This window comes from Schistocerca gregaria, chromosome 3 (genome assembly GCF_023897955.1).
Source record: "Schistocerca gregaria isolate iqSchGreg1 chromosome 3, iqSchGreg1.2, whole genome shotgun sequence".
Lineage (NCBI taxonomy): Eukaryota > Metazoa > Arthropoda > Insecta > Orthoptera > Acrididae > Schistocerca > Schistocerca gregaria.
In genome coordinates this window covers 786635105-786659403 of record NC_064922.1, presented here as the reverse complement: position 1 = coordinate 786659403, position 24299 = coordinate 786635105, and the positions used below count along the sequence as shown (strand labels likewise).

Here is a 24299-nt window from a genome sequence, read left to right as displayed (position 1 = left end):
CCCATCTGTTCGGCTGCAAACCAGAAATCGAGGAGAATAGGTCTCACCAGGTAATTTAGACCGCTGTTCCTCCCCTGGTGTGGACAGGGAAGGGAACGATTGGGGGTCATACTGTAAAGCATTGAACTTTCCTTTCTTAGAGACTCGTGCTTACGCACTATTCGTATTTCATTTCATGGTGATCCCACGAGCAGCTAGGGGAAGGAATGTCCACCAAGACAGAGCCCCGACTGCCTGGGTAAGCCTAATACAACCGGGAGGCAGCAGGTTCCCCAGAGGTCGCTCGCTAGCAACTGTTCAACCTCAACAGCCATGTGTCTCCTCGGCACGCACCACACCTTGAGATTGAGGTTTTTTTTATAGAGGTTTATACCATCCTCGCGACCCAGGCAGTTAAGCCAAGATCCCCGGGCTCTGTACCGTACAACGGTCCACTGTCGTGCCTTACGGTGGTCGTTGAAGCACGCTCAGAGCTTACGGTATTGAGGACTGGTGGCGTTTCCCAGTCCCCAGCTCAGGGACCCTGGGGTCGCCAAGCCCGTACCCAGCAACTAAATGCTGAGCCCCCTGAGGAGGGCGTCTCTTGACAAACTTCAAATGTCACACGCCAGCCAATGAGTACCTCAAAAAGATAACAACAAAATACAAACAAGTGTCTGCACTAACACAGAATATCCTATACAAAAACACAGACCTCTGTATTTCTTTAAACATACTCTTTTGCCTAACATTAATAACCAACATGGTTACTCATCTATATAAGATGATGAGGGTACATAAAACTTTGTACTTTTGTATTTTAAGGGAAAAAAACGCAGATTTTAGCAATGCAAAAATCCCCTGTCATCAAAGATGATGCTCTAAAATGGAGGAGAAGAGATATCTTTATGGTGCAAGAGACAAGACGCAGTGGCACAAAATCAGGTACCATCACTATAAGGTATCAGATGAAACACTATGGCAGTGCAAATACAACTAATGGTGTTGGAATCATTGTTACTGAGAAGTTGCCAGGTTCAGTTGCCAAAGTAATACGATTTGATGACAGACTCTTAAAGACAGTTCTAGTTATAGGTGCCCAGAGATTCACATTTTCTTGTTCTATACTCTGCAAAATGCTTGCTCAAAAAGGTGGTTTTTGTTGAAATGCTTCATGAAAAGATCCTGGATGTGCCACAGTGAGGTAGCATAATAATCATTGGTGTAGTCAATGGTCATGATGAGTTGAAAGTAGGTGATTATCAATGTCACAACAGAAATGGTGGCAACACTACAAAACACAAACCACAATACATACTCAGAAGTACAAAAACAATTGTGCTGTGAAAAACATAAGAAATGCATAGTCCTGTAGACATACCTAAAAATTAAACCAAAATTATCAGTTTCTAATGCAGAAAAACAATGATGTGCTAGCAGATGGCATTTCCCGATGTAAGTGAGAAATCAAACAAAAATCACCACCAATGATGATGCTTTACCTCAATAAAGTGAAATGCATCTGGTGAAAAAAATCACGCATTTTTTGCAGTTGCAATGACAGAACAAAAATACCCTCAGGAATCATGATCTAGTTATTACAAACACGTTTTTCAAGAAGCAAGCATTGCATCTTTGAATGTTTTACAATGGCAGCAACATCAGAAAGATTGGCTTCCTTTATGTGCAAAAATACGATCAAAAGCTATTTATAGATCAATAGGCCATTCCTTATGAAACAGTGGCTCCTCAACACTGTTCACTTGTTGTCCTAGAGCACATTAAAGTAGCGGCACAAAAGAAACAACAACATGGCCTAACACAGATAAATTGCTGTGGTTCAAAGAATAAGACATCTCATACTTCACTCTTCCACCTATTATTGTCATAAAAACAACATGGAGCATATTATAAGAAATTACTGAAGCAGTTATCTGTGAACAAATAATTATGTCCAAACCTGGACACCACAGAATAGATTGAATGATTTGGTTGTGGACAGAACATGTTAAGAACAAAGTGATAATGAAAAACATTTACTATCACACTTTTCTTGCTTTGGAAACATCTCAAAACTGGAATTACTACTGTGATGTCAGATGTGAGGCCACGAAGGCAGCTGCAGAAGCCAAAGCAGCTCATTGCAGCACAATTTATGAAAGGCTCGACACCTAGCTGGTATGTGCAACATCTATGGCCTAGCAAAGGAGCAGAGTAGGTGTAAAACAAAGACAGAGAAATTTCTTAACATCAATGATGAAAAGGTAACTTGTAGTTGATAGAAAGCAGGCAGCAGAGTACTGGTGCCAGTACTTCAAAACAGTCTCCAATAAACAGTTCCCATATTCCCCAGTCAGCAGCTGGCACCCATTTATGGATGTAACATGTTGATCACCAAGACTGAAGTTCTAGAAGCCCTAGAAAAGATGACACTTGGGAAGGGGATTGGGCCCAATGATCTGTGTAGTGTAACATACCAAGACTGGCTCATTGAATGATATGACACACAACTAATAAAAGCCCACTTCATAATAAACTTTGTTCGTTTCATTTTTTCTAGCGAATCATTCAATTTTGCTTCATGATATTTCAGTAATGCTACTCAATTATGCTCATTTTTCTATAGTTTTTGTGTTATTTATATTCATTATAAACTATAAACAAAATAGTTGACAAAATCAAATAATAATATGGATAAGTGAAACATTGTGTTGGCAACATCACATAATTCGAATTTAATTTTCATAAAAGGACATTACTTTTGAAGAATTTACTATTAATGGAAAAACAATCATACTAATTAGTATCTAAGTTCTCATGGGTGAATGTTAATGCCCAAAGTAAGTAAGAAATAAAGAAAAGTGAAATGTAAATGTGGAATATTGGTAATTTTGTTAAAAAATGAAAATGCTGATAAAAAATTGTCTTTGAAATCGCATTAATTTAAAAGTCACATAAATTTTAATACAAATCAAGTAGTGCAATTATATGGGTTATAAAAATGTAATTATACCATAAATAATGTCACGAAGCTATAAAAGTGATTATGGCTACAACCACAGTAAAGATGAGGGTTTTCTCCCAGGACTCATCCAATGGCAAGAAAAGCCCCGCCCCTGCATCTGATCCCTGCCAGCCCACTCAAAAACTACGATAGTTACAGAGCAAAGAATGTCTTCAAGTCAGCTATTCAGAACAGTAAAAGTTAGAAGACAAACAATGTGATGGACATCAATGATGCCCTCAATAATAATAATAATAATAATAATAATAATAATAATAATAATAATAATAATAATAATAATAATAAATTATTTAAACCCAAATAGAGGTGTTTTGCAGGATATGCTTCCTGCAACCACCCTAGAAGGAAAACAAAGACAGAGGATGAGATGGTCAGATGAAGTTAATCGACACCTCATGTTCTGTTATTACCAAGCAACAAACCTAGGAACCAACACAACTGGATACAGATCACAAGTATACACAACATTTATTACCAGAAACCCAGAGTTAAAATTTTTAACAGGACAACTACTAGCTGATCATATCTGTGTAATAATCAAAAACAACAGGACACCCCACTCAGAATTAGAAAACATCAAACAACAAGTACAACAAATACTGGAACAAAATAATGTGCAATCAGAAGAAGAAAATACAGTAATGGACTCAAACATCCCAGAGCAAACAAATAAAGAACAACACACATCAATTAAACAATCAGAGGAAAACGAAATCTTAAGACTGCCACCAGAACAAGTACAAATAGAACACGAAGTGACACACATGTTAGATATAGAAGAAAAATTTCAGCTGGCATATATAGAATACAAAGACACAAATACAGACATTAGACCATTCTTGCATAGACCGCCAAATAACCCACAAGTCGAAACAACAATAAAAACTATCAACACAATCATACACAACAAAATAAATGAAAACACAACTATGGAAGAGTTACAACTACTGGTTTATATAGGAGCACTCACTACACTAAATATACACACTAGGCAGAGATCAGAACCAATCAACACACAGAAGAAACCCACAAAACCACCATGGCAACACAGGCTACAGATCAGAATAGAAAAACTGAGAAAAGACATTGGACAGCTAACACAATTTATAAGATATCAAATGCCAGGAAAAAAAAAAAAACGAAAAAGGTTAGGTAAAATCTCACAACAAGAAACGATAGAGCAATTAGATGAAAAGAAGCAGAAATTACAAGCATTGGCCAAATGACTTAGAAGATACAAAAAAAGTGAAAATAGAAGGAAACAAAACCAAACATTCAACACAAACCAAAAGAAATTTTACCAGACAATAGATAACACACACATTAAAATAGACAATCCACCAAACATAACAGACATGGAGCACTTCTGGAGCAACATATGGTCAAACCCGGTACAACATAGCAGGTATGCACGGTGGATAGAAACAGAAACAGAAACAGACACATACAAGATGATACCACAAATGCCTGAAGTGATAATTTTGCAACATGAAGTCACCAAAGCAATTAATTCTAATCACAATTGGAAAGCCTCTGGAAAAGATAAAATAGCAAATTTCTGGCTAAAGAAGTTCACCTCAACACATTCACATCTAACTAAATTATTTAACAAATTAATGATATATAATAGAGGGAAACATTCCACGTGGGAAAAATATATCTAAAAACAAAGATGATGGGACTTACCAAACAAAAGCGCTGGCAGGTCGATATACACACAAACATACACACAAAATTCTAGCTTTCGCAACCAAAGGTTGCTTCTTCAGGGAAGAGGGAAGGAGAGGGAAAGACGAAAGGATGTGGGTTTTAAGGGAGAGGGTAAGGAGTCATTCCAATCCTGGGAGCAGAAAGACTTACCTTAGGGGGAAAAAACGACAGGTGTACACTCCGCGCGCGCGCGCACACACACACACACACACACACACACACACACACCACACACACACACACACACACACACACACACACACACAAAAGCAGACATTTGTAAAGGCAAAGAGTTCGGGCAGATGTGTCAGTCGAGGCGGAAGTACAAAGGCCATTTTGCTTCATTATATTTAAAACTACTGGCAGCAACAAATCAACAACTCAGCCAATTATTAAAGATAACAGAAGTATTCAGCAATGATATAAATATGGCTTTTGGAACAGACAAATGTAAGAAAAATAGCATGGTCAAGGGAAAACACACTAGACAAGAAGATTACATATTGGATAACCACAGCGACTGCATAGAAGCGATGGAAAAAACAGATGCCTATAAATATCTAGGATACAGACAAAAAATAGGAATAGATAATACAAATATTAAAGAAGAACTAAAAGAAAAATATAGACAAAGACTAACAAAAATACAGAATTGACAGCAAGAAACAAAACAAAAGCTATAAATACTTATGCTATACCAATATTGACCTACTCATTTGGAGTAGTTAAATGGAGTAACACAGACCTAGAAGCATTCAATACACTTACACGATCACAATGCCACAAATATAGAATACATCACATACATTCAGCAACAGAAAGATTCACATTAAGTAGAAAGGAAGGAGGAAGGGGATTTATCGACATAAAAAAACCTACATTATGGACAGGTAGACAATTTAAGAAAATTCTTTCTAGAACGAGCAGAAACTAGCAAAATACACACAGCAATCACTCATATAAATACATCGGCTACACCACTGCAATTTCATAACCACTTCTACAACCCTTTAGATCACATAACATCAACAGATACGAAGAAAGTAAATTGGAAAAAGAAAACACTACATGGCAAGCACCAGTACCATCTAACACAGCCACACATCGATCAAGATGCATCCAACACATGGCTAAGAAAAGGCAATATATACAGTGAGACGGAAAGATTCATGATTGCAATACAGGATCAAACAATAAACACCAGATATTACAGCAAGCATATTATTAAAGATCCCAATACCACAACAGATAAATGCAGACTTTGCAAACAACAAATAAAAAAAGTAGATCACATCACAAGCGGATGTACAATACTAGCAAATACAGAATACCCCAGAAGACATGACAATGTAGCAAAAATAATACATCATCAACAGCTTGCCTTACAACATAAACTTATAAAACAACACGTTCCCACATACAAGTATGCACCACAAAATGTACTGGAGAATGATGAATACAAATTATACTGGAACAGAACCATTATAACAGATAAAATAACACCACATAACAAACCTGACATCATACTCACCAATAAAAAGAAGAAATTAACACAACTAATCGGAATATCCATACCCAATACAACAAATATACAAAAGAAAACAGGAGAGAAAATTGAAAAATACATCCAACTGGCTGAGGAAGTCAAGGATATGTGGCATCAGGATAAAGTTAACATTGTACCAATTATACTATCAACTACAGGAGTCATACCACACAATATCCACCAGTACATCAATGCAATACAGCTACATCCAAACTTAAATATACAATTACAGAAATCCGTAATTATTGATACATGTTCAATTACCCGAAAGTTCCTAAATGCAATATAACATATACCGTACAGTTAGAAGGAAGTCACGCTTGATCAAGGTCGGCGTCACTTTCTACTTCTAACCAAACATAACGTCTGAGATAAGAAAGAAAAAATAATAATAATAGTAATAGTAATAGTAATAATAATAAAGATGAGAGAAATAGGTAATGCAGCTGGTGGGTGTCCCCGGGGCTCTGCACAAGATGGGAGTTGCCCCACGCACAGGTGTCCCACCTCTGCTCCAGTGTACTAAAGACATAAAGAGCAGTCCCCTTATTTAACAGAATGCTACCTCTGAAATAGAAAACAGGCTTCAATCGAAGGGGACACAAACCACACCTAAAAGTAATTAAAACATAGTAAGCGAGGGATGAAAGAGTGAGATGGTAATGGAGGCAGGACTGGGAATCCCATAGACCCAGCATGCAGTGGGAGATACCACAACCCCAACCATCCCATCTTTTGCCCAAAGGTAGTTCAAAGGTAGTTTAAAACCTTTTATCTAAAAATAAAAACCACTTTTATGGAGAAAACAGAGAACCAGTTTAACTATCTGTACGTCATTTGCCAACACTTGAGGCAAGGAATTCAGATGACCATGCTTAGTATCGACAGCCAGAAGAAAAGAGCATTTCTCCAGGATATAAGCTACTGTCTTAACAGCTCCACAACTACAATGTGGGGGTGAATCACTACATAATACAAAACTATGGGTCAGCCACACATGGCCAGTGCACAGGAAACATAGGACAATGGGTTCCTTCTGGGAGGAATGGAAGGAAGAGCACCATACAGCAATAGTTACCTCGATAGTGCAGAGTTTATTAGAGGGAGAAGTAGAAAAACTAGACGCCATTCTGTATCTGAGTAGGCACACACAAATCTGCACGTGGCATCAGCAAAGCGAATGGGGGTGAGTAATCAGCCCTCCAGCCTAAAGAGAAAGATAGCTGAGCAGCCAGTATGACTAAAATTAGTGATGGGACCATGAATAGCAGGGACCACAGGGTAATAACACCAATCCCCACATTGAGTCATCACATATTAAAACACGTTCAAAGGAGGCCTATTAAAAAAAGAGAGGGAGAGGGGGGGAGAGGGAGAGAGAGAGAGAGAGAGAGAGAGAGAGAGAGAGAGAGAGAGAGAGAGAGAGAGAGAGAGAGAGAGAGAGAGAGCTAGCTTTGTTAATGACTATTAACTCCATGTAGAAACATCACATATTCCTGGCAACAAATGTTGTTCCTGACCACCAAGGGATGCAAGAGCATTTCTATTTTATTCACGGTTTTAGAGATGTAAGTCTAGAAGAGGGCAACATCCTGAGAGTCATCAGGAACAGAATGTAACAGATATGTAAGTTCAAGGGGCAACAGAGACTTCAGGACCTTGAAATAGATTCCAACGCATGGCTTGAGCACCAACCATGGGGGAGGGAGCAGGGAGGGGTGGGGGGGAGACGCACAACAAAACATGGGGAGCGATTCCAGAGAGGAGAGGCAAAGATACTGGCAAAAGACTGTGAGGTGCATTCAGTAATCCCACCTGATGGCAGGTATCAGGAGGTTGATGGCCCTCGTATGCAAAAAGAATGGCACAGTTTGGATGCTCAGGGAATTTTCAAATGGTGATTACATAGGTAACAGCAGAACTGAAGAGGTAAGATCCTGCTTTGGCAAGAAGACTCTTTATAGGACTAGTCTAGAAGGCATCAGTGGGCAGACAAACTCCATGATGATGGGCAGGGTTTAGAAATTTCAAAGCCAAAGGCTTGGTCCAGCCATACACCTGGCAAATATAGTCCAGTCGGGGTGAGAGCAGGACCTGATAAATAAAAATAAGAATAGCACGATCTGCACCACAAGAGGTGGGGGCGTTGGAGCAGAGCATTAAGCTTCTGCATTAACATTATATGTGGTGTGCATGTATTGACGTACACTTCCATACCAGTCACAGCCAGGATAGTGGCAGAACAGGCTTATAGCTGGTACACAGCAAACAATTTAACCCTTAATTTTACACACAGTCACATATTAAAAATCACAAAGAGAAAGAAAGTCTGTTCAGAAGCCAAATTGCATTTTAAGAATTTTTAACATTGCGCAGCCCCGTCAGCAACTGTGATAATTAAACATATAACACATCAGCCTCAGTTGCAAATAGAAACCAATCTTTACCTAGGTTTCAGCCAAAATAATTTAGCATTCTTCAGAAACTATTGACACTAAACTATTACATGCCAAAGTTTGGCCATGTCAAGTACAAAACTATAGCACTGTAGTACCCAGTCATAAATCTATATTACTTAGCAGAAGAGAAACAGCAAGCTTCAAAATTGCATTACTGCTGACAGATGCATTTGAAAGAATAGAAACTAAGAGATGATCATGTTTTGAACTCTGGAATTAGAATTCACAGTTTTGGACAAATTTTATTTCATTTGAAAAAGATAGCAGGTTTCAGCTTGACATTAAAAATATACATGATAAATAATTGGCGAAAGTTACAAATCTTGACATTGACAGCACTGGTGGGAGATACAATGATAGTTCCTAAAAGAGCAAATATTTAGCAACAGTAAATAAATGTCAGAAAGCAAAGTTAAAAACAGTTATATATAAAAATCATATTTAGTTAACCACTGTGAGAAAATGTAGAGTAATAGGTAGCTTCTGAGCATAAAAACGCACGAACTGATTATGTATAAAAATGAACATATTTTAAAGTAGTAGCAGCTATGTAAATTATGCCTGAAAGCAAGAAGAATATGAGTTAAATTATATGCAAAGTAAAAAAAAAGTATGTCGTGTAGGTGGCTATCACAGGTTGATTCACTCCACAGGCAGTTCATCAGCTTGTAGCAGGCATAGAATGGATGGTCCATCAGTTCCACTGTACTAGGAGCCACTGGCCTGTGTTGATATACACTGTGGTGACAAAAGTCATGGGATACCTGCTCCTAATATCATGTCAGACCTCTTCTGCCCAGTGTAGTGCAACAGCTTGGCATGATGTTGACTCACCAAGTCTCCTGCAAGAACACTGAGCCATGGTGCTACTATAGTCACCAACAATGGGGAAAGTGTTGCCAGTGCAGGATTTTGTGCATGAACTGACCTCTCGATTATGTCCCATAAATGTTCAATGGAATACATATTGGGCAATCTGGGTGGCCAAATCATTCACAAAAATTGGGCAGAATGTTCTTTAAACCAGTCACAAACAACTGTGACACAGTGTTTTATCCTCCATAAAAATTCCATCATTGTTTGGGAACATGAAGCTCATGAATGGCTGCAAATGGTCCCCAAGTAGTCGAACATAACAATTTCTCAATGGCCGGCTCAGTTGGACGAGAGAACCCAGTCCACTCCGCATAAACATAGCCCACACCATTACGGAGCTTGTACAGTGCCTTGTCGACAACTTGGGTCCGTGGCTTCGTGGGTCTGCGCCACATTTGAATCCTACCGTCAGATCTTACCAACTGATATTGGGACTCATCTGACTAGACCACAGTTTTCCAGTCATCTAGGGTCCAACCACTATGGTCACGAACCCAGGAGAGGTGCTGGTGGCAATGTTATGCTGTTAGCAAAGGCACTCACATTTGTCGTCTGCTGCTGTACCCCATTAACAAGAAATCTCACAACACTGTCCTAACAGGTGTGTTCGTCATACAACCCAGATTGATTTCTGCAGTTATTTCATGCAGTGTTACTTGTCTGAGAACAGTGACAACTCTACACGATCACAATTGCTCTTGGTCGTTAAATGATGGCCACTGGCCACTGCGTTGTACATGGTGAGAGGTAATGCTTGAAATTTGGTATTCTCGGCACACTTTTGGCATTGTGAATCTCAAAATATTGAATTCCCTAACAATTTCCACAATGAAATGTCCCATGCATCTAGCTCAAACTAATATTCTCAATTCAAAGTCTGTTAATTCCTGCTGTGTGACAATAAGCACACCTCAAATCTTTTTGCGTGAATCACCTGAGTACAAATGACAGCTCAGCCAATGGAATGCCCTTTTGTAGTTTGTGTACACTGTACTATCACCCTCTACATCTGTGCATATCACTATCCCACAACTTATGTCACTCTGTGTATGCAAACTGTATGGTTGATGCCACGACTGACAAGCTGCTCTAGTATGGGGACTTAGACATATGACAGGAACAAAACTATGACTAAATACAACTGTACTAGGCCTATAATGAATTTGCGGCTGAGTTACCCCCTCTTCTAACAATAATCTATCGCAGATACCTAAAACAAAAAACCGTGCCCACCAATTGGAAGACAGCACAGGTTACACCCATTTACCAGAAGAGTAGTAGAAGTGATCCACAAAACTACAAACCAATATCCTTGAGATCAATTTGTTGTAGAACATACTATGAAGTGTTCTGGACAAATCTGATATGAGCTACTGGTAAAATATCAGTATATTGATAATTATTCCAAAAAATATCCATATATATATATATATCGGTGACATTTTTTCACCTGATATATTGATATCAAAATTGCAATATCGAATTCTGACATTATATTACACATTTTTTCACAATTTTCAGCAAGTATTTGAATTATTCTTTTGAAATTGTAATATAACATAATTTTACTTCTACTGTGTGAAGGAGTCTTAGTACTTTTTGAGTTTCCATCATGTCCAATCTTTCTCTCCGACTGTGTGAAGCAAACATATGTGGTACTAAAGAAGAAGTCCGAAAGCACTGTGCAGAGGGGTTGGGCGGAGATGTGCGAGGGGAAATGCTGATGTAATCAGCACTCAGTGCTACCAACAGAAACTGCAACAATATATATTGCTTGTTCTAATTTACATGTGTCTCTTGCTTCAAAAATAAGAAAACTGAGTAGCGGAAAAAGAAAAGCAAGGCACAATGAATTTCAGGCAAAATTACAGACGACCTAAAATCATGCCTTAATAATGCAGATACCAACAGTATTTCTAAAAAAGAAGAAAACTAGTCTCCAGAATCATCCAACACTGAATATGTGAGCTTAATCGAGAAATTAAAAAGTGCGTGTTCAGTTACACTTAAAGTGAAAAAAGTTACAATTTTTGAGTTTGCTCCTTAACTCATAGTCGAGAGAAAAAATAACTCATGACTTCAACTTTTCTGATTGTTTGGTTAGACTAACCCAAAAATTAGTGGAAGAGCAATGCATTCTACCAGTTTTAAGAAAGAGGAAAGGAGTAGGTACAATTGAAGAAACAATTGAAAATCTTCCAGCTGGTGGTGTTTTTTTTTATTATTATTATTTAGAATGTACCCAAGTAGCAAAAGAGTTGTTATATATGGAGTTAAAGTAACAAAGCAGAAACAACCAATGCTGTTAAGTTTAAATGAACTTCATGTAGCTTTCAAAAATGCTCATCCTGAATGAAGAAGTGGAAGTCAAAATTTCGTGACCTTCACCCTAAGTGGTGTATTTTGGCCGGCCCCTCACAAGTGATATGTGTTTGTTTATATCACCAAAATGTCAAACTGATGATTGAGGGTGCAAAGCTCATTGGTGTTATTTACAAAGAGTTACTAGATTTAATGGTCCATAACACTACCAATTATGACTGCATGATGAGTTTGTGTGATAAATGCCCTGGTGAAAAAAAAAAAAAAACAGCTCTTGCTTTGTTTAACAAATCTGAGAAGGAGATGGCCCTCAATATTACCTTCAAACAGGGGGTCACAACCAAAAGGGTTGAAATGACAACAGTGGTCAAATCTCAGGAATAGTACTTCGAATCTTTAACTGATAGCAAAGAAAATCTCAGTCACCACTGCGTTTCTAAAATCCAGAGCAAGATTCTGAAGGACAAAAAAGCTCAACTTTGTCAAACATAATGTATAGTCCTACCCAATTTTCTGAAAACTTGGTATTGAATAGAATTGGAGAGAAATTTGTGGCACAACTTGACTAGAAAAAGGGATCGGTTGGTAGCACATATTCTGAGGCATCAAGGGATCACCAATTTAGTATCAGTGGACAGCATGGAGGATAAAAATCGTAGAGGGAGACCAAGAGATGAATACCCTAAACAGATTCAGAAGGATGTAGGTTGCAGTAAATACTGGGAGATGAAGCAGCTTGCACAGGATAGAGTAGCATGGAGAGCTGCATCAAACCAATCTCAGGACTGAAGACCACGACAACAACAACAAAAACAACACTGGGTCACTCTATCTATTTGTTCCATAGTTCAAAAATGAATTTTTGCAGTTCTTCAATTTGCATTTTAAGCAACTTCTTGTATCACAACACTTTGGTTGGCTACGTGTTTCAAAAATATGTAACAAATTACATAAAAGAGTTGCCCAAGGTTGAAAAACTCATATACATTTCAGATGGAAGTGGTAGTCAATGCGATAACAAAAAGAATTTACAAATCTTTGCAAGCACGAAGCAGGTTTCAGGTTGGAGGCCAATTGGCACTTTTTTTCCTCTTGCCATGGTAAAAAATGCTTGCAATGGAATAGGAAGTACAACACAATGTGAAGTGAGTAAAGCAAGACTACAAAGAATGGCTATAGACCAAATTCTTACACTAGAGGACATGTAGGCCTTTTGTAAGAATAATATTAAAGGCACCACCTACTTTCTCATCAAGAAATAAGAGGTAGTTCTTCATTTGAAAATAACAATTTATGCCATATTCAAAAACTGTACAGTAATAAAAGGTGCAAGTCAATTCCACAAATTGCTTGGCATTGCCAGAAACTTAGTTCGACTTTATGTAACATCAGAAACCAAAATTTATGAGAATCATTGTATCAGTAAAATTATATCTCTGCCTTAAACATTAAATAACATAGTTGCATGTGTGTGTGATGGACAACGATAGCTTGCACAGGTTGAAAGAATAAGTTCGGAAAATAATGATGTTTTTGTGCATTTTTGCCATTCTGCTCGCCCAAGAACATCATTAAAGAAATGTACTAGTTATGAAGTTTGAATACCAATGAATATAGATGTACAAAATATGCAAAAATCAGATTTTTATATTTGGTCCCACCACAGATAACTATCCCCAAACTTAATAAAAAAAGGAAGATTTTAAAATTTCAAAAATTTATAAGAAATTAAGGAAGTTTGTCAGCATTCTTGCTCTTTATAATGCTAGTCATTTATGATATCTAACAGGAGGAAAAAGATTTACACTCCGATAAATCACTCCTTGTATGTTATTTTTAGGTATGGAACGTGGATTTTCTAGATTTTCAGTATCGAATTTTGGACGTCATTTTGACTGACTATTTTTGAATTTAGGGTATATTGGCTAAAAAACAATGGTGCAGAGGAGACTTTTTTTTAAGAACAATGCAATGGTGTAAGTTAAGCCAGTGCAAAGATATTCAAATTAATGCTAATGTCTCCGTATTGCAAAACAGTCATGCACTTACAGATAAAAGTGGCCACCATTTAGTAACAGTGCAATATAATTAAAAAAAAAAAAAACTGTTCTGAACATCTCAATTACAGGGATAATCATAAACAAAAAATCTAAATATTTAAAACTAGTCAAACAACAAACTTAATTTTTATTGGATTACTTCACTTGGATTGGCCCTTATTTTTGTTCTGTCTATTTCCGACGTTTTCGTACCTACTTATTTCTTTAGGTTTTGTTAGTTTCGGAATTGTGACGTAATTCTTATTATTGTATATTTGGCTTGTCTCTGACCTCGACCTCCCATTTATCGTGGTTGAGCTGTTTGTTTCATTTTATTGCTCGGGTGAAATATTTTGCAACGTTCATATCTTTCTCCAAAGCTGCACAAGTTATTAGTGGAGAAATGTTATTACCCCGTAGAAGAATTTATGAATGATGATGCGGAAGTCTGAGCAAGGAAACATCACCTGTAAATTAAGCTTACCAGTTTTGTGTCAAATAAATGATTGTAAAAATATATTCACAACATAAACGCTGTTGTTATATATTACTTTGTAATACATGTAAACTGGAGCGTTGGTATATACAAATTGTGATTGTGATGTAATGTTGACGAGTCCCCAGTACATTGGATCTGTGATTTGACTTTCTATGTTATGGGATAATAAGAATTCTGATTCTGCATTTAGTGACGTCACGATCATCATACGCTGGAAAGAGCGGTTATCATGTCTTGATGACGTAAGGGATGAAAGACGGACGGAATCGGAAACTTCCGTATTGACCTAACGATGCATCCATAGGACACTACGGTACTGCGTTTTGTGAAGCGCACATTTTTTAAATTTCTAAACATCCAAACAGCTGCTAAATTTTGCACCAATCTGAAATTTTATCAAGATATGAGAGGATGTTCGTGCACGTTCTACACCTACGTGATTATTCTGCTATTCACAATAAAGTGTCTGGTAGATGGTTCAACGAACCATCTTCAAGCTGTCTCTACCGTTCCACTCTTGAACGGCGCGTGGGAAGAACGAGCACTTAAATTTTTCTGTGCGAGCTCTGATTTCACGTATTTTATCGTGATGTTCATTTCTCCCTATGTAGGTGGATGCCAACAGAACGTTTTCGAGATCGGAGGAGGAAACCGGCGATTGAAATTTCATAAGAACGAAAAACGCCTTTGTGTTAATAATTACCACTCCAATTCGCATATCATGTCGTGGCATATCTCCTCTATCTCGCTATAATAGGAAACGAGCTGTCCTTCTCTGAACTTTTTCGTTGTCTTCTGTCAGTCCCTCTTGATGCGGATCCCACACCGCACAGCAATACTCCAGAATAGGGTGGACAACCGTAGTGTAACTTGTCTCTTTAGTAGACCTGTTGCATCTTCCGGGTCTTCTAAATCGCATTCTTTGGTCTGCTCTATGCACAACATTTTCTATGCGATCATTTCAATTTAGGTTAATTGTAACTGTAATCCCTAGGTATCTAGTTGAATTTACAGCCTTCAGATTTGTGTGACTTATCGTGTAATCGTAATTTAGCGGCTTTCTTTTAGTACTCATGCGAATAACTTCACTCTGTCCTGTATTCAGGGTCAATTGCTACTTTTCGCACCATACAGGTATCTTATCTAAATCCATTTTGAGATTCGTTTTGGTCATCTGATGATTTTACAAGACGGTAAATGATAGCATCATCTGCAAACAATCTAAGACGGTTACTGAGATTGTCTCCTATGTCGTTAATATAGATCAGGGACAATAGAGGGCCTATAACACTTCCTTGGGGAACGCCGGATATTACTTCTGTTTTACTACGAACTGTGACCTTTCTAATAGGAAATCACGAATCCTGTCGCACACCTGAGGCGATATTCCACAAGCATTCACAGCTTGTTTATAATACACTTCTGAGGAATCTTTCGGATACTAGTTGATAACAATTCCATCATCTGGGATGCTCTCTTGACGGCCAACCGTGTTTCATTTAGCATTTCTTTGTTACTGCCATGTTTTTGTTATAACACCTACTACGCAGCAGTTGCTGTTCTTCTTGGTCACAAGTTTCGCTTACGTCGCGTAAGATTGTAGTTTCACTACTAAGCAGTGGTCTGGCGCCGACACAAATGACGATAGACAATATAATTTTCATCCTTCTGATTTACCTTGATCCATGGCTTTCAAGACGTCGTGGAAAAAATTTCCAGCTTCGTTTCGCATAACATATTCTCGCAATACATGCTGATTAGCATGAACGATCATTATGTTCGCGATGCATCATTATGTTTGAGCTCAGAATATGTTCTAAGATTTACAGTCAATGGATGACAATGATATTGGACGATTCCTTCTGCTTCTCTTCTTAAAGTCGGTCTTTACCTGCGTTTTATTTTCTTTCTTTCTCTCTCTCCCTTCAATCAATGCGCACAGTCCTTAGTTCGACGACTCTACTGTACGCTATGGTTGAAAGGGGATCATTCAGCATCATATGTTGTATACAATCTTCAAAGTATTTCATATGGCCCTAAAGCCTTGTTTAGTTTTGACGTTTTCGGCTGTTTCTCAACGCCTCTGACATTAACATATATATCACTTGTAATGTGGAGACTGAATTAATCTGGGCCTGAAGTGGAACATCTGAAAATGGTGTTCAGCATCTACAACCCCCTGCTTTGTTTCACACTTATTCTCCAGTTCATCTATGAAGTATAAACTTTTAAACAGAAGTGGTCAGCACACTGGACTCTCATCTCGGAAGACAACGGTTCAAATCCGCGTCCGGCCAAACTGATTTATGTTTTCCGTGATTTCCCTAAATCGCTTGAGGCAAATGTCGGAATGATTCCTTTGAAAGTGCACGGCCGACTTCCTTCCCTAATCCGATGGGACTGATTTCCTCGCTGTTTGGTCCCCTCCCTTGAATCAACCAAGTAACATTAACCAGCATCAGTTAAAGAGTCTAAACATGATATGAAGAACTAAAGTAAAATTAACCCAAAGATAGATGAAATCGGTGATTTCTTTACTGTCACAACCAGTTTCGCAGCATTAAAACAGCATCCTCAGGTGAAAACTGTCATATTACCACACCATAACGGCCCCATCGTTCTTAGCACCAAACCGATATTCAATGCAGTGAAACTGGCTGTGACAAACAAATCACCAACTACAGATGCCTGACAATTCATATTACAAACTTTAACGGCTGTGGCTACTAGCATTTATCTAAACACAATAAATAATTCCCACAGAAACAATGTCAAAGTACTGGTACTCTAGACAAGTGGGCACACTTCAAAATATGTTAGTAAAATTGCCGTTCTGTGTAGAATAACATCTTCGCAATTATGAATTAAATGATTTCAATGATGTCACTGCACATACCTGGAGCGTTGACCCTCCAGAAGATTTCTGACAGTTTTCAAGATCGCCATCAAGTGATATCCCAGTCAAATCAGCTTGTTTGTCAATAGAAGGTGAGCGAAACATGTTTACAATCTCTCTCTCACCTGCGACAGCCACCTATTTGAAGTGCCTCTCAAAATATCATCAAAACAAAACATGACAAAGATCATCAGGATTATTATGTAGATACCACGTTCGTACAGTTGCTATCGATGTCTAGATTAGATACACATTTTAATTAATTTACTCACATGCGACCTATTTCTTACAGTTAAATGCTGCAACAATATAATCCTATGACTTAAAAACTGTAATAATTGCTAAATTTAGAGTGCAGTGACACCTAGCTTATGGTGTAACTAGTTTTCGATTGTACAGTCCAAGAAATTTCATCTCGAAAATACCACCATTTTTAGAATGTTTCTTTGTTTCAGTGGTGTGCTGCGGACAGTGTAAGGCAAATTAATTTGCTATCGCTAGATTGCAAGCACGATTCGCTTTTTGGTTTTAAAAGCCCTATTATTTGATTGTGACAAGTACTTAAGTGTCTGCCGTTCGCGACCTGCGACTATTCAGAAGCTCCAAGGAATTGTGCGTGTGTGTGTATTTTTTCTTTTATTTGCTCCGTTTTAAATTACATCGTCTGTATTATCTTTTTTACTTTGTTTTTCATTTCATTTCTTCAGGCACTTAAAATGTGAGACAAATTTACAGAAGTTCCATCGCAGTCCGTAGATAAATATGTGAGTGTATCTGGGATGTAAGACCATTGACTTGTGATTATCGGGTTAACTTTGCAGTTGCAACCACAAGATGTCCACGCCTGTGCTGTCTGAAGATGAATTAGGAAAGAAATGGGATAAGTGTCTTACGGATTCTATGCTGAAACTGGGTAAGTCGTAGCAAAATCTGAACATTCTTTTTTTACCAATTGTAATTACTTCCGGTCTATATTTTAAGCTTTCCTATGTACTTGCTTGGTAGCCGGTCTTTCGTATTTTTATTTGTTGGTAAGATTTATTAGAACACTTCAGCTAATTTCAGGGGTCTGATTTGGATTCGCTGGATTTATAAGACGAGACAAACAGACAGTCATCCCATTTTTAGGTTGTTAAAATATAGTATAAGAAGGGGATTTATTGGCAGGTATGAGGTCAAAGCGGAGGTTAATTTGGGAATTGACTGTTAGTGGATAGGATAGCGGGAAGATGACACTGGCACTACGTTTTCACGGACGCAGATGGTGTGGTGATTGTAATGGTTCGTCAGTGCTGTAGACAGAGCTTTGGCCCGAAGTGATAAATAGGCAATGCGTTTGTAATACTGTTGTACCTTGTAAGCCTGTAATCTTAACTGTTCATTATTTGATTACGTGAGGGCTCTACTATGCAGCATTTCTCATTAGTCTGTTGAAATATGGAACTATCCTAAGATCTGTTTGGTGTAAGAAACAAGAAAAAATTGCCGAAGTTAGTTACTAAAAGTCTTCAGGAGGTTGTGTTTGTGAGAAAAAGAGCACTAACTGTAATTTTATTTTTATAACCCCTTAGATAAATTTCGTTCATATGTCCCCATTTATATTGCGGGAGGCCGAAATGGGAGAGAGGATCGAGATAAAAAATGTAAGAGTTGTCAAGCGGCGCTGTTATAGTTTCCCATAGCGTTGTAATAATGGACACATTTCTAAAGTTATGTCTATTTATAAATGGGACCGTGAACATAATTGGAGTGTCAACATGCCGTGATGGTATTACCCATATCCTTGAACGTATTTAACAGCAAGCCTCCATCTGACGTCATTTTTACACTCATTTCTCAAATGACAATGTATAAGACAATGTTCTGCATGCTACTGACAGTCAACTGCAAAATATTATCATTTTTTCTTGAATACAAATTCTTATTACTCTCTGTAGATATTGTTTTGCTATGTCTAAAACGTGAGGTCAAATGCCTTAATCCATCTTAATTGAAAAGATCCAGTTGTAAAATGCAAACTTTTATGGTGAGAAATGTTACCTTATTAGAATATTCTAGGTTATTGTGCTGTGGACACATGAATTTCTTATTAAAACCCAGTGTTTAGGCCCCATCAGTTATGAGCCAGGTAGTGCAGCACACCTTCGAAAGAGCTACAACCCCCCCCCCCCCTCCCCCTTTTGAATGACCTCTCTGTAGAAGGGGATGAAACATTGGGTTTCAATAAGAAATTTATATGTGGCATAACAGCCAAGAATGTTTTAATAAGTGTGAAAAGGTTCCACTGTCTTGCATAATAGTGTACAGTATTTAGATAATTACTATTCCCTATGGTGGGTTACAGCTTGCTATTAATATTTATGGAACCAGCCTGTAATTTGCCTCAGTTTTTAAAAGACTGAATATGTAATGACTTCCTTCTTTCACCTCATTACATTATTGTCACCAATCGCAATTACGTTTTTACTGCAGAAGAAATAAATTTTTCTTCAGAAACTTATGTTTTTACACTTTCAGCTTGTTTTACATCAGATCACATTTAGGACACTTTCCAGTTTTTAAATACCATGGAATAGCAAAAATGTGTGTGACACACAAAATTCACAAAAAAAAAAAAATGTTCACAGCAGTAAACAACCATGACAGGTTCTGACTGTCAGTGATTCCTCAAGTGTCTCACAAGCACGTAAAGTAATGTGCTATGACATGCCTCATTTTGTCTGTCTGCCAGTGGAGTCTTGAATAAGTTGCCCCCCCTCTCCCCAAGCCCACCCTGCCCCCACTCCACTCTACCACCCAGTAACACTTCCATCTCATGAAATGTTTTGGCAGATCCATAACCTGGTTCAGTAGTTCTAGCACCCACACCTCCAGGTTTTCTTGAATCAACTAAATCTATTGATATCTGGTGCTAGCTTCATTTCAGTAATGTCATGGTGTGCTGTGTGATGTCATATATGTGCGAACAGAACACTGATACTGATTAGTTTGTCTCTGAGTTAGTTCTTGGAACGTAGGCTGTGGTGACACTTATCTTTAGTTTAACCTGAGGTCTAGGTTAGGTTGGAAGTTCACAGTTTGATTGTGAATCAGCAAAGTGATATGAAAGGTTTCAGAAATAATTTTCTGTAAATGTTAGACGTTACTCCAGTGTTTTTCACTAATTGTTTGGTAATTATTTGGTAAGTAAGTTATTTTAAGAGTCTTATAAACATGTAATGTTTCTTGTGTACTTTGTGCCTTCAAATTGTTTCTGAAATTGGTGTTGTTCATTTCTGTTTGATGTAGCCTATATTAAAAATTGAGTGCATCTCATTTGTGGAGATGGCTTATACTGTTTGGTAGTATTCTTGAGTGTAATGTACTAATTGTTCGTAGGAAAGCATTTGTATTTGAAGCTGTTAATATATAAAATAATATGTTCAATTTTAATGGTAATTCTGCTGAGCCATGGAGTGATGAAAACTACTTCGATGATCTGGAATAATGTTTCTTAGTGACAGTATTCATGTAGTCCAAGTTGACACGAGGTAGCTGATGGAAGTGGATGTAAAATATTCTACCATTTAGTCACTTGTAACTGCCAGCATACCAGGTGTCACCTTGGACTGTGCAAATAATACATAGACTGTGAGGTAATAAATTATAATGCTCCATATCTCACATTAATGCAATAAGTGACAATTTTTTCTTCAGGTGGAGGCCTGCTGATAGGTGCCACATTCTCAGTCCTGTTTTTCAGAAGTAAGTTACAGATGAAATGTCAACAGTATATGTTTAAAATAAGATTATTGTATACTACCAAGCCTGATACGTGTAAAATTACATTCTAGTTTATGAAAATTACAATAAAAATAAGACAAGTCCAACAGAGGTAGCAGAAAAATTGTTTTATTATGGATGGCAGCACAGCTTCCTGTTACCTGCACAAGATACATGCTGCTGTAGTCAGCTGTAAGTCACTTAAAAGAAAAGTACAGCCCTTAGGGTGTTAGTGTCATACAGCACCACAACAAAGTTATAACTTTCTATACTTCATTGTGATCAGGGTGAAACCGGTAAGAGTCAACAAACACTTCAGAATATGTGAAAATCAATGGATTGCTTTTCCTCATCTGCACTACCAAAGGAAAAATTCTAACTTGGCTGCACATTGCAGAATGGGTGCAAACCGGTGTGCAAGAGCAGAAAAGGACCTCCTCTCAGTGTATTTTTGTTTGAAGGGTGTTGTCTTTGTTGATGTCTGCTTTGACAGCAGAAAATATAGTTATGTATCCAGTAGAAACAGGAAGGAAGACTATTATGAAGATTTTGTTTACTGCACAGTTACATGCATCAGTAACTGCGCATGATTGGGGAAAGTGATGGAATCCTTACAGGGAACCTTTCGTGAATCCATTGCAGAATCCAGATGTTTATACAAGTGACTTTGATTCCTTCCCGAAATTGAATGAATATATATGTGATCAGGCTTATAAACAGTGTTGTGACTCATGATGGATGAGGGGGCATATTACACTTTCCTACAATTTTTAAATAAAAAAAAAAGGTTGGAGCAGCGCTGATGAGATTTACGGAATTTATTAGTGATGTACAAAAGTAACTATAACATTCATAAAATAACTGTCTTTTACTCATTGATTAAAACAATGTTTCTTTATAGTGAGGAACAAAAACAGATCTTCTGTGGGTATTTCACAAATCAATAACAACTAAAATGAAGTTTGCTTGGTGGCAGAATGCAATTATAGAGGTGACTGATGTAAACCAAAAAATTGAAGGGGGGGGGGGGGGGTGCAAGATTGACAGACAATCAGTAAGGACAACTTTGTCGTCAGGTGTAACAATTCAAATTGTAGTACCCCGTTTCTTACTTGGCGCTTTTCAGTATATTTATCAGCATAGGAAAAAAATATGTTTGTGTTAACCATTGTCAGAGTAGATTTTTCTAGATGTTCTGCTTATTGATGTATGCTGAAAGGAATTTTAAAACATGTTGCAGATGTACAGCTGGTGTAGTAATTCTAATGACTTATTAGTCTCAATACAAGAATCTACAAAGATAAAGTTTTAGCAGATATTACCACATAATGCTGTGGTGCAGCATTAGTGTGTTAAAAAGTTAGCAGTTATCCTAAATCCCCAATAGTTTTTTTGGGACAACCATTCCCACTCATTTCATACATTCAGCTGTAGCATATAGAATTCCTTAAGACGCATCCAACACATGGCTAAGAAAAGGCAATATATACAGTGAGACAGAAGAATTCATGATTGCAATACAGGATCAAACAATAAACACCAGATATTACAGCAATCATATTATTAAAGATCCCAATACCACAACACATAATGCACACTTTGCAAACAACAATTAGAAACAGTAGATCACATCACAAGCGGAAGTACAAAACTAGCAAATACAGAATACCCCAGAAGATAAGACAATGTAGCAAAAATAATACATCAACAGCTTGCCTAAAAATACGTTCCCACATACAAGTATGCACCACAAAATGTACTGGAGAATGATGAATACAAATTATACTGGAACAGAACCATTATAACAGATAAAACGACGACATATAACAAACCTGACATCATACTCACCAATAAAAAGAAGAAATTAACACAACTAATCGGAATATCCATACCCAATACAACAAATATACAAAAGAAAACAGGAGAGAAAATTGAAAAATACATCCAACTGGCTGAGGAAGTCAAGGATATGTGGCATCAGGATAAAGTTAACATTGTACCAATTATACTATCAACTACAGGAGTCATACCACACAATATCCACCCGTACATCAATGCAATACAGCTACATCCAAACTTGTGTATACAACTACAGAAATCCGTAATTATTGATACATGTTCAATTACCCAAAAGTTCCTAAATGCAATGTAGCATATACCGTACAGTTGAAAGGAAGTCGTGCCTGATCAAGGTCCGAGTCACTTTCTATTTTTAACCAGACGTAACATCTGAGGGGCAACAGTCTGGATGATTGACTGATCTGGCCTTGCAACATTAACCAAAACGGCCTTGCTGTGCTGGTACTGCGAACGGCTGAAAGCAAGGGGAAACTACAGTTATAATTTTTCCTGAGGGCATGCAGCTTTACTGTATGGTTAAATGATGATGGCGTCCTCTTGGGTAAAGTATTCCAGAGGTAAAATAGTCCCCCATTAGGATATCCGGGCGGGGACTACTCAGGAGGACGTCGTTATCAGGAGAAAGAAAACTGGCGTTCTACGGATCGGAATGTGGAATGTCAGATCCCTGAATCGGGCAGGTAGGTTAGAAAATTTAAAAAGGGAAATGGATAGGTTAAAGTTAGATATAGTGGGAATTAGTGATGTTTGGTGGCAGGAGGAAAAAGACTTCTGGTCAGGTGAATACAGGTTTATAAATACAAAATCAAATAGGGGTAATGCAGGGGTAGGCTTAATGAATAAAGAAATAGGAGTGCGGGTAAGCTACTACAAACAGCATATGGAACGCATTATTGTGGCTAAGATAAACACAAAGCCCATGCCTACTACAATAGTACACGTTTATATGCCAACTAGCTCTGCAGATGATGAAGAAATTGATGAAATGTATGATGCGATAAAAGAAATTATTCACATAGTGAAGGGAGACGAAAATTTAATAGTCATGGGTGACTGGAATTCGTCAGTAGGAAAAGGGAGATAAGGAAACATAGTAGGTGAATATGGACGGGGCAAAGAAATGAAAGGGGAAGCCGCCTGGTAGAATTTTGCACAGAGCATAACTCAATCATAGCTAACACTTGGTTTAAGAATCATGAAAGAAGGTTGTATACATGGAAGAATCCTGGAGATACTAGAAGGTATCAGATAGATTATATAATGGTAAGACAGAGATTTAGGAATCAGGTTTTAAATTGTAAGACATTTCCGGGGGCAGATGTGGAC

At 37.7% G+C, this 24299-nt stretch overlaps 2 protein-coding genes across 4 annotated transcripts in view; one reads left to right on the top strand and one right to left on the bottom strand.

Moving 5' to 3' along the window:
• LOC126354233 (Werner syndrome ATP-dependent helicase-like) overlaps window positions 1–17489 on the bottom strand; it is a 225398-nt gene extending 207909 nt beyond the window's left edge. Inside the window, exon 1 of the mRNA XM_050003728.1 lies at window positions 17352–17489. Within this exon, the coding sequence (XP_049859685.1) occupies window positions 17352–17456 (105 nt within the window). The 5' untranslated portion in view covers window positions 17457–17489. The remainder of the gene's footprint in view (window positions 1–17351) is intronic.
• A 49-nt stretch (window positions 17490–17538) lies between these two features.
• The window catches only part of LOC126354234 (MICOS complex subunit MIC10-like), a 28290-nt gene continuing 21529 nt past the window's right edge, over window positions 17539–24299 (top strand). Inside the window, exons 1-3 of one of the 3 annotated variants that reach the window (XM_050003730.1) lie at window positions 17539–17963; window positions 18059–18264; window positions 21048–21095. In XM_050003730.1, the coding sequence (XP_049859687.1) occupies window positions 18186–18264; window positions 21048–21095 (127 nt within the window). In that variant the 5' untranslated portion in view covers window positions 17539–17963; window positions 18059–18185. Of the gene's footprint in view, window positions 17970–17992; window positions 18265–21047; window positions 21096–24299 lie in introns of those variants that run through there. The other 2 variants (XM_050003729.1, XM_050003731.1) reach the window with 2 other exon arrangements.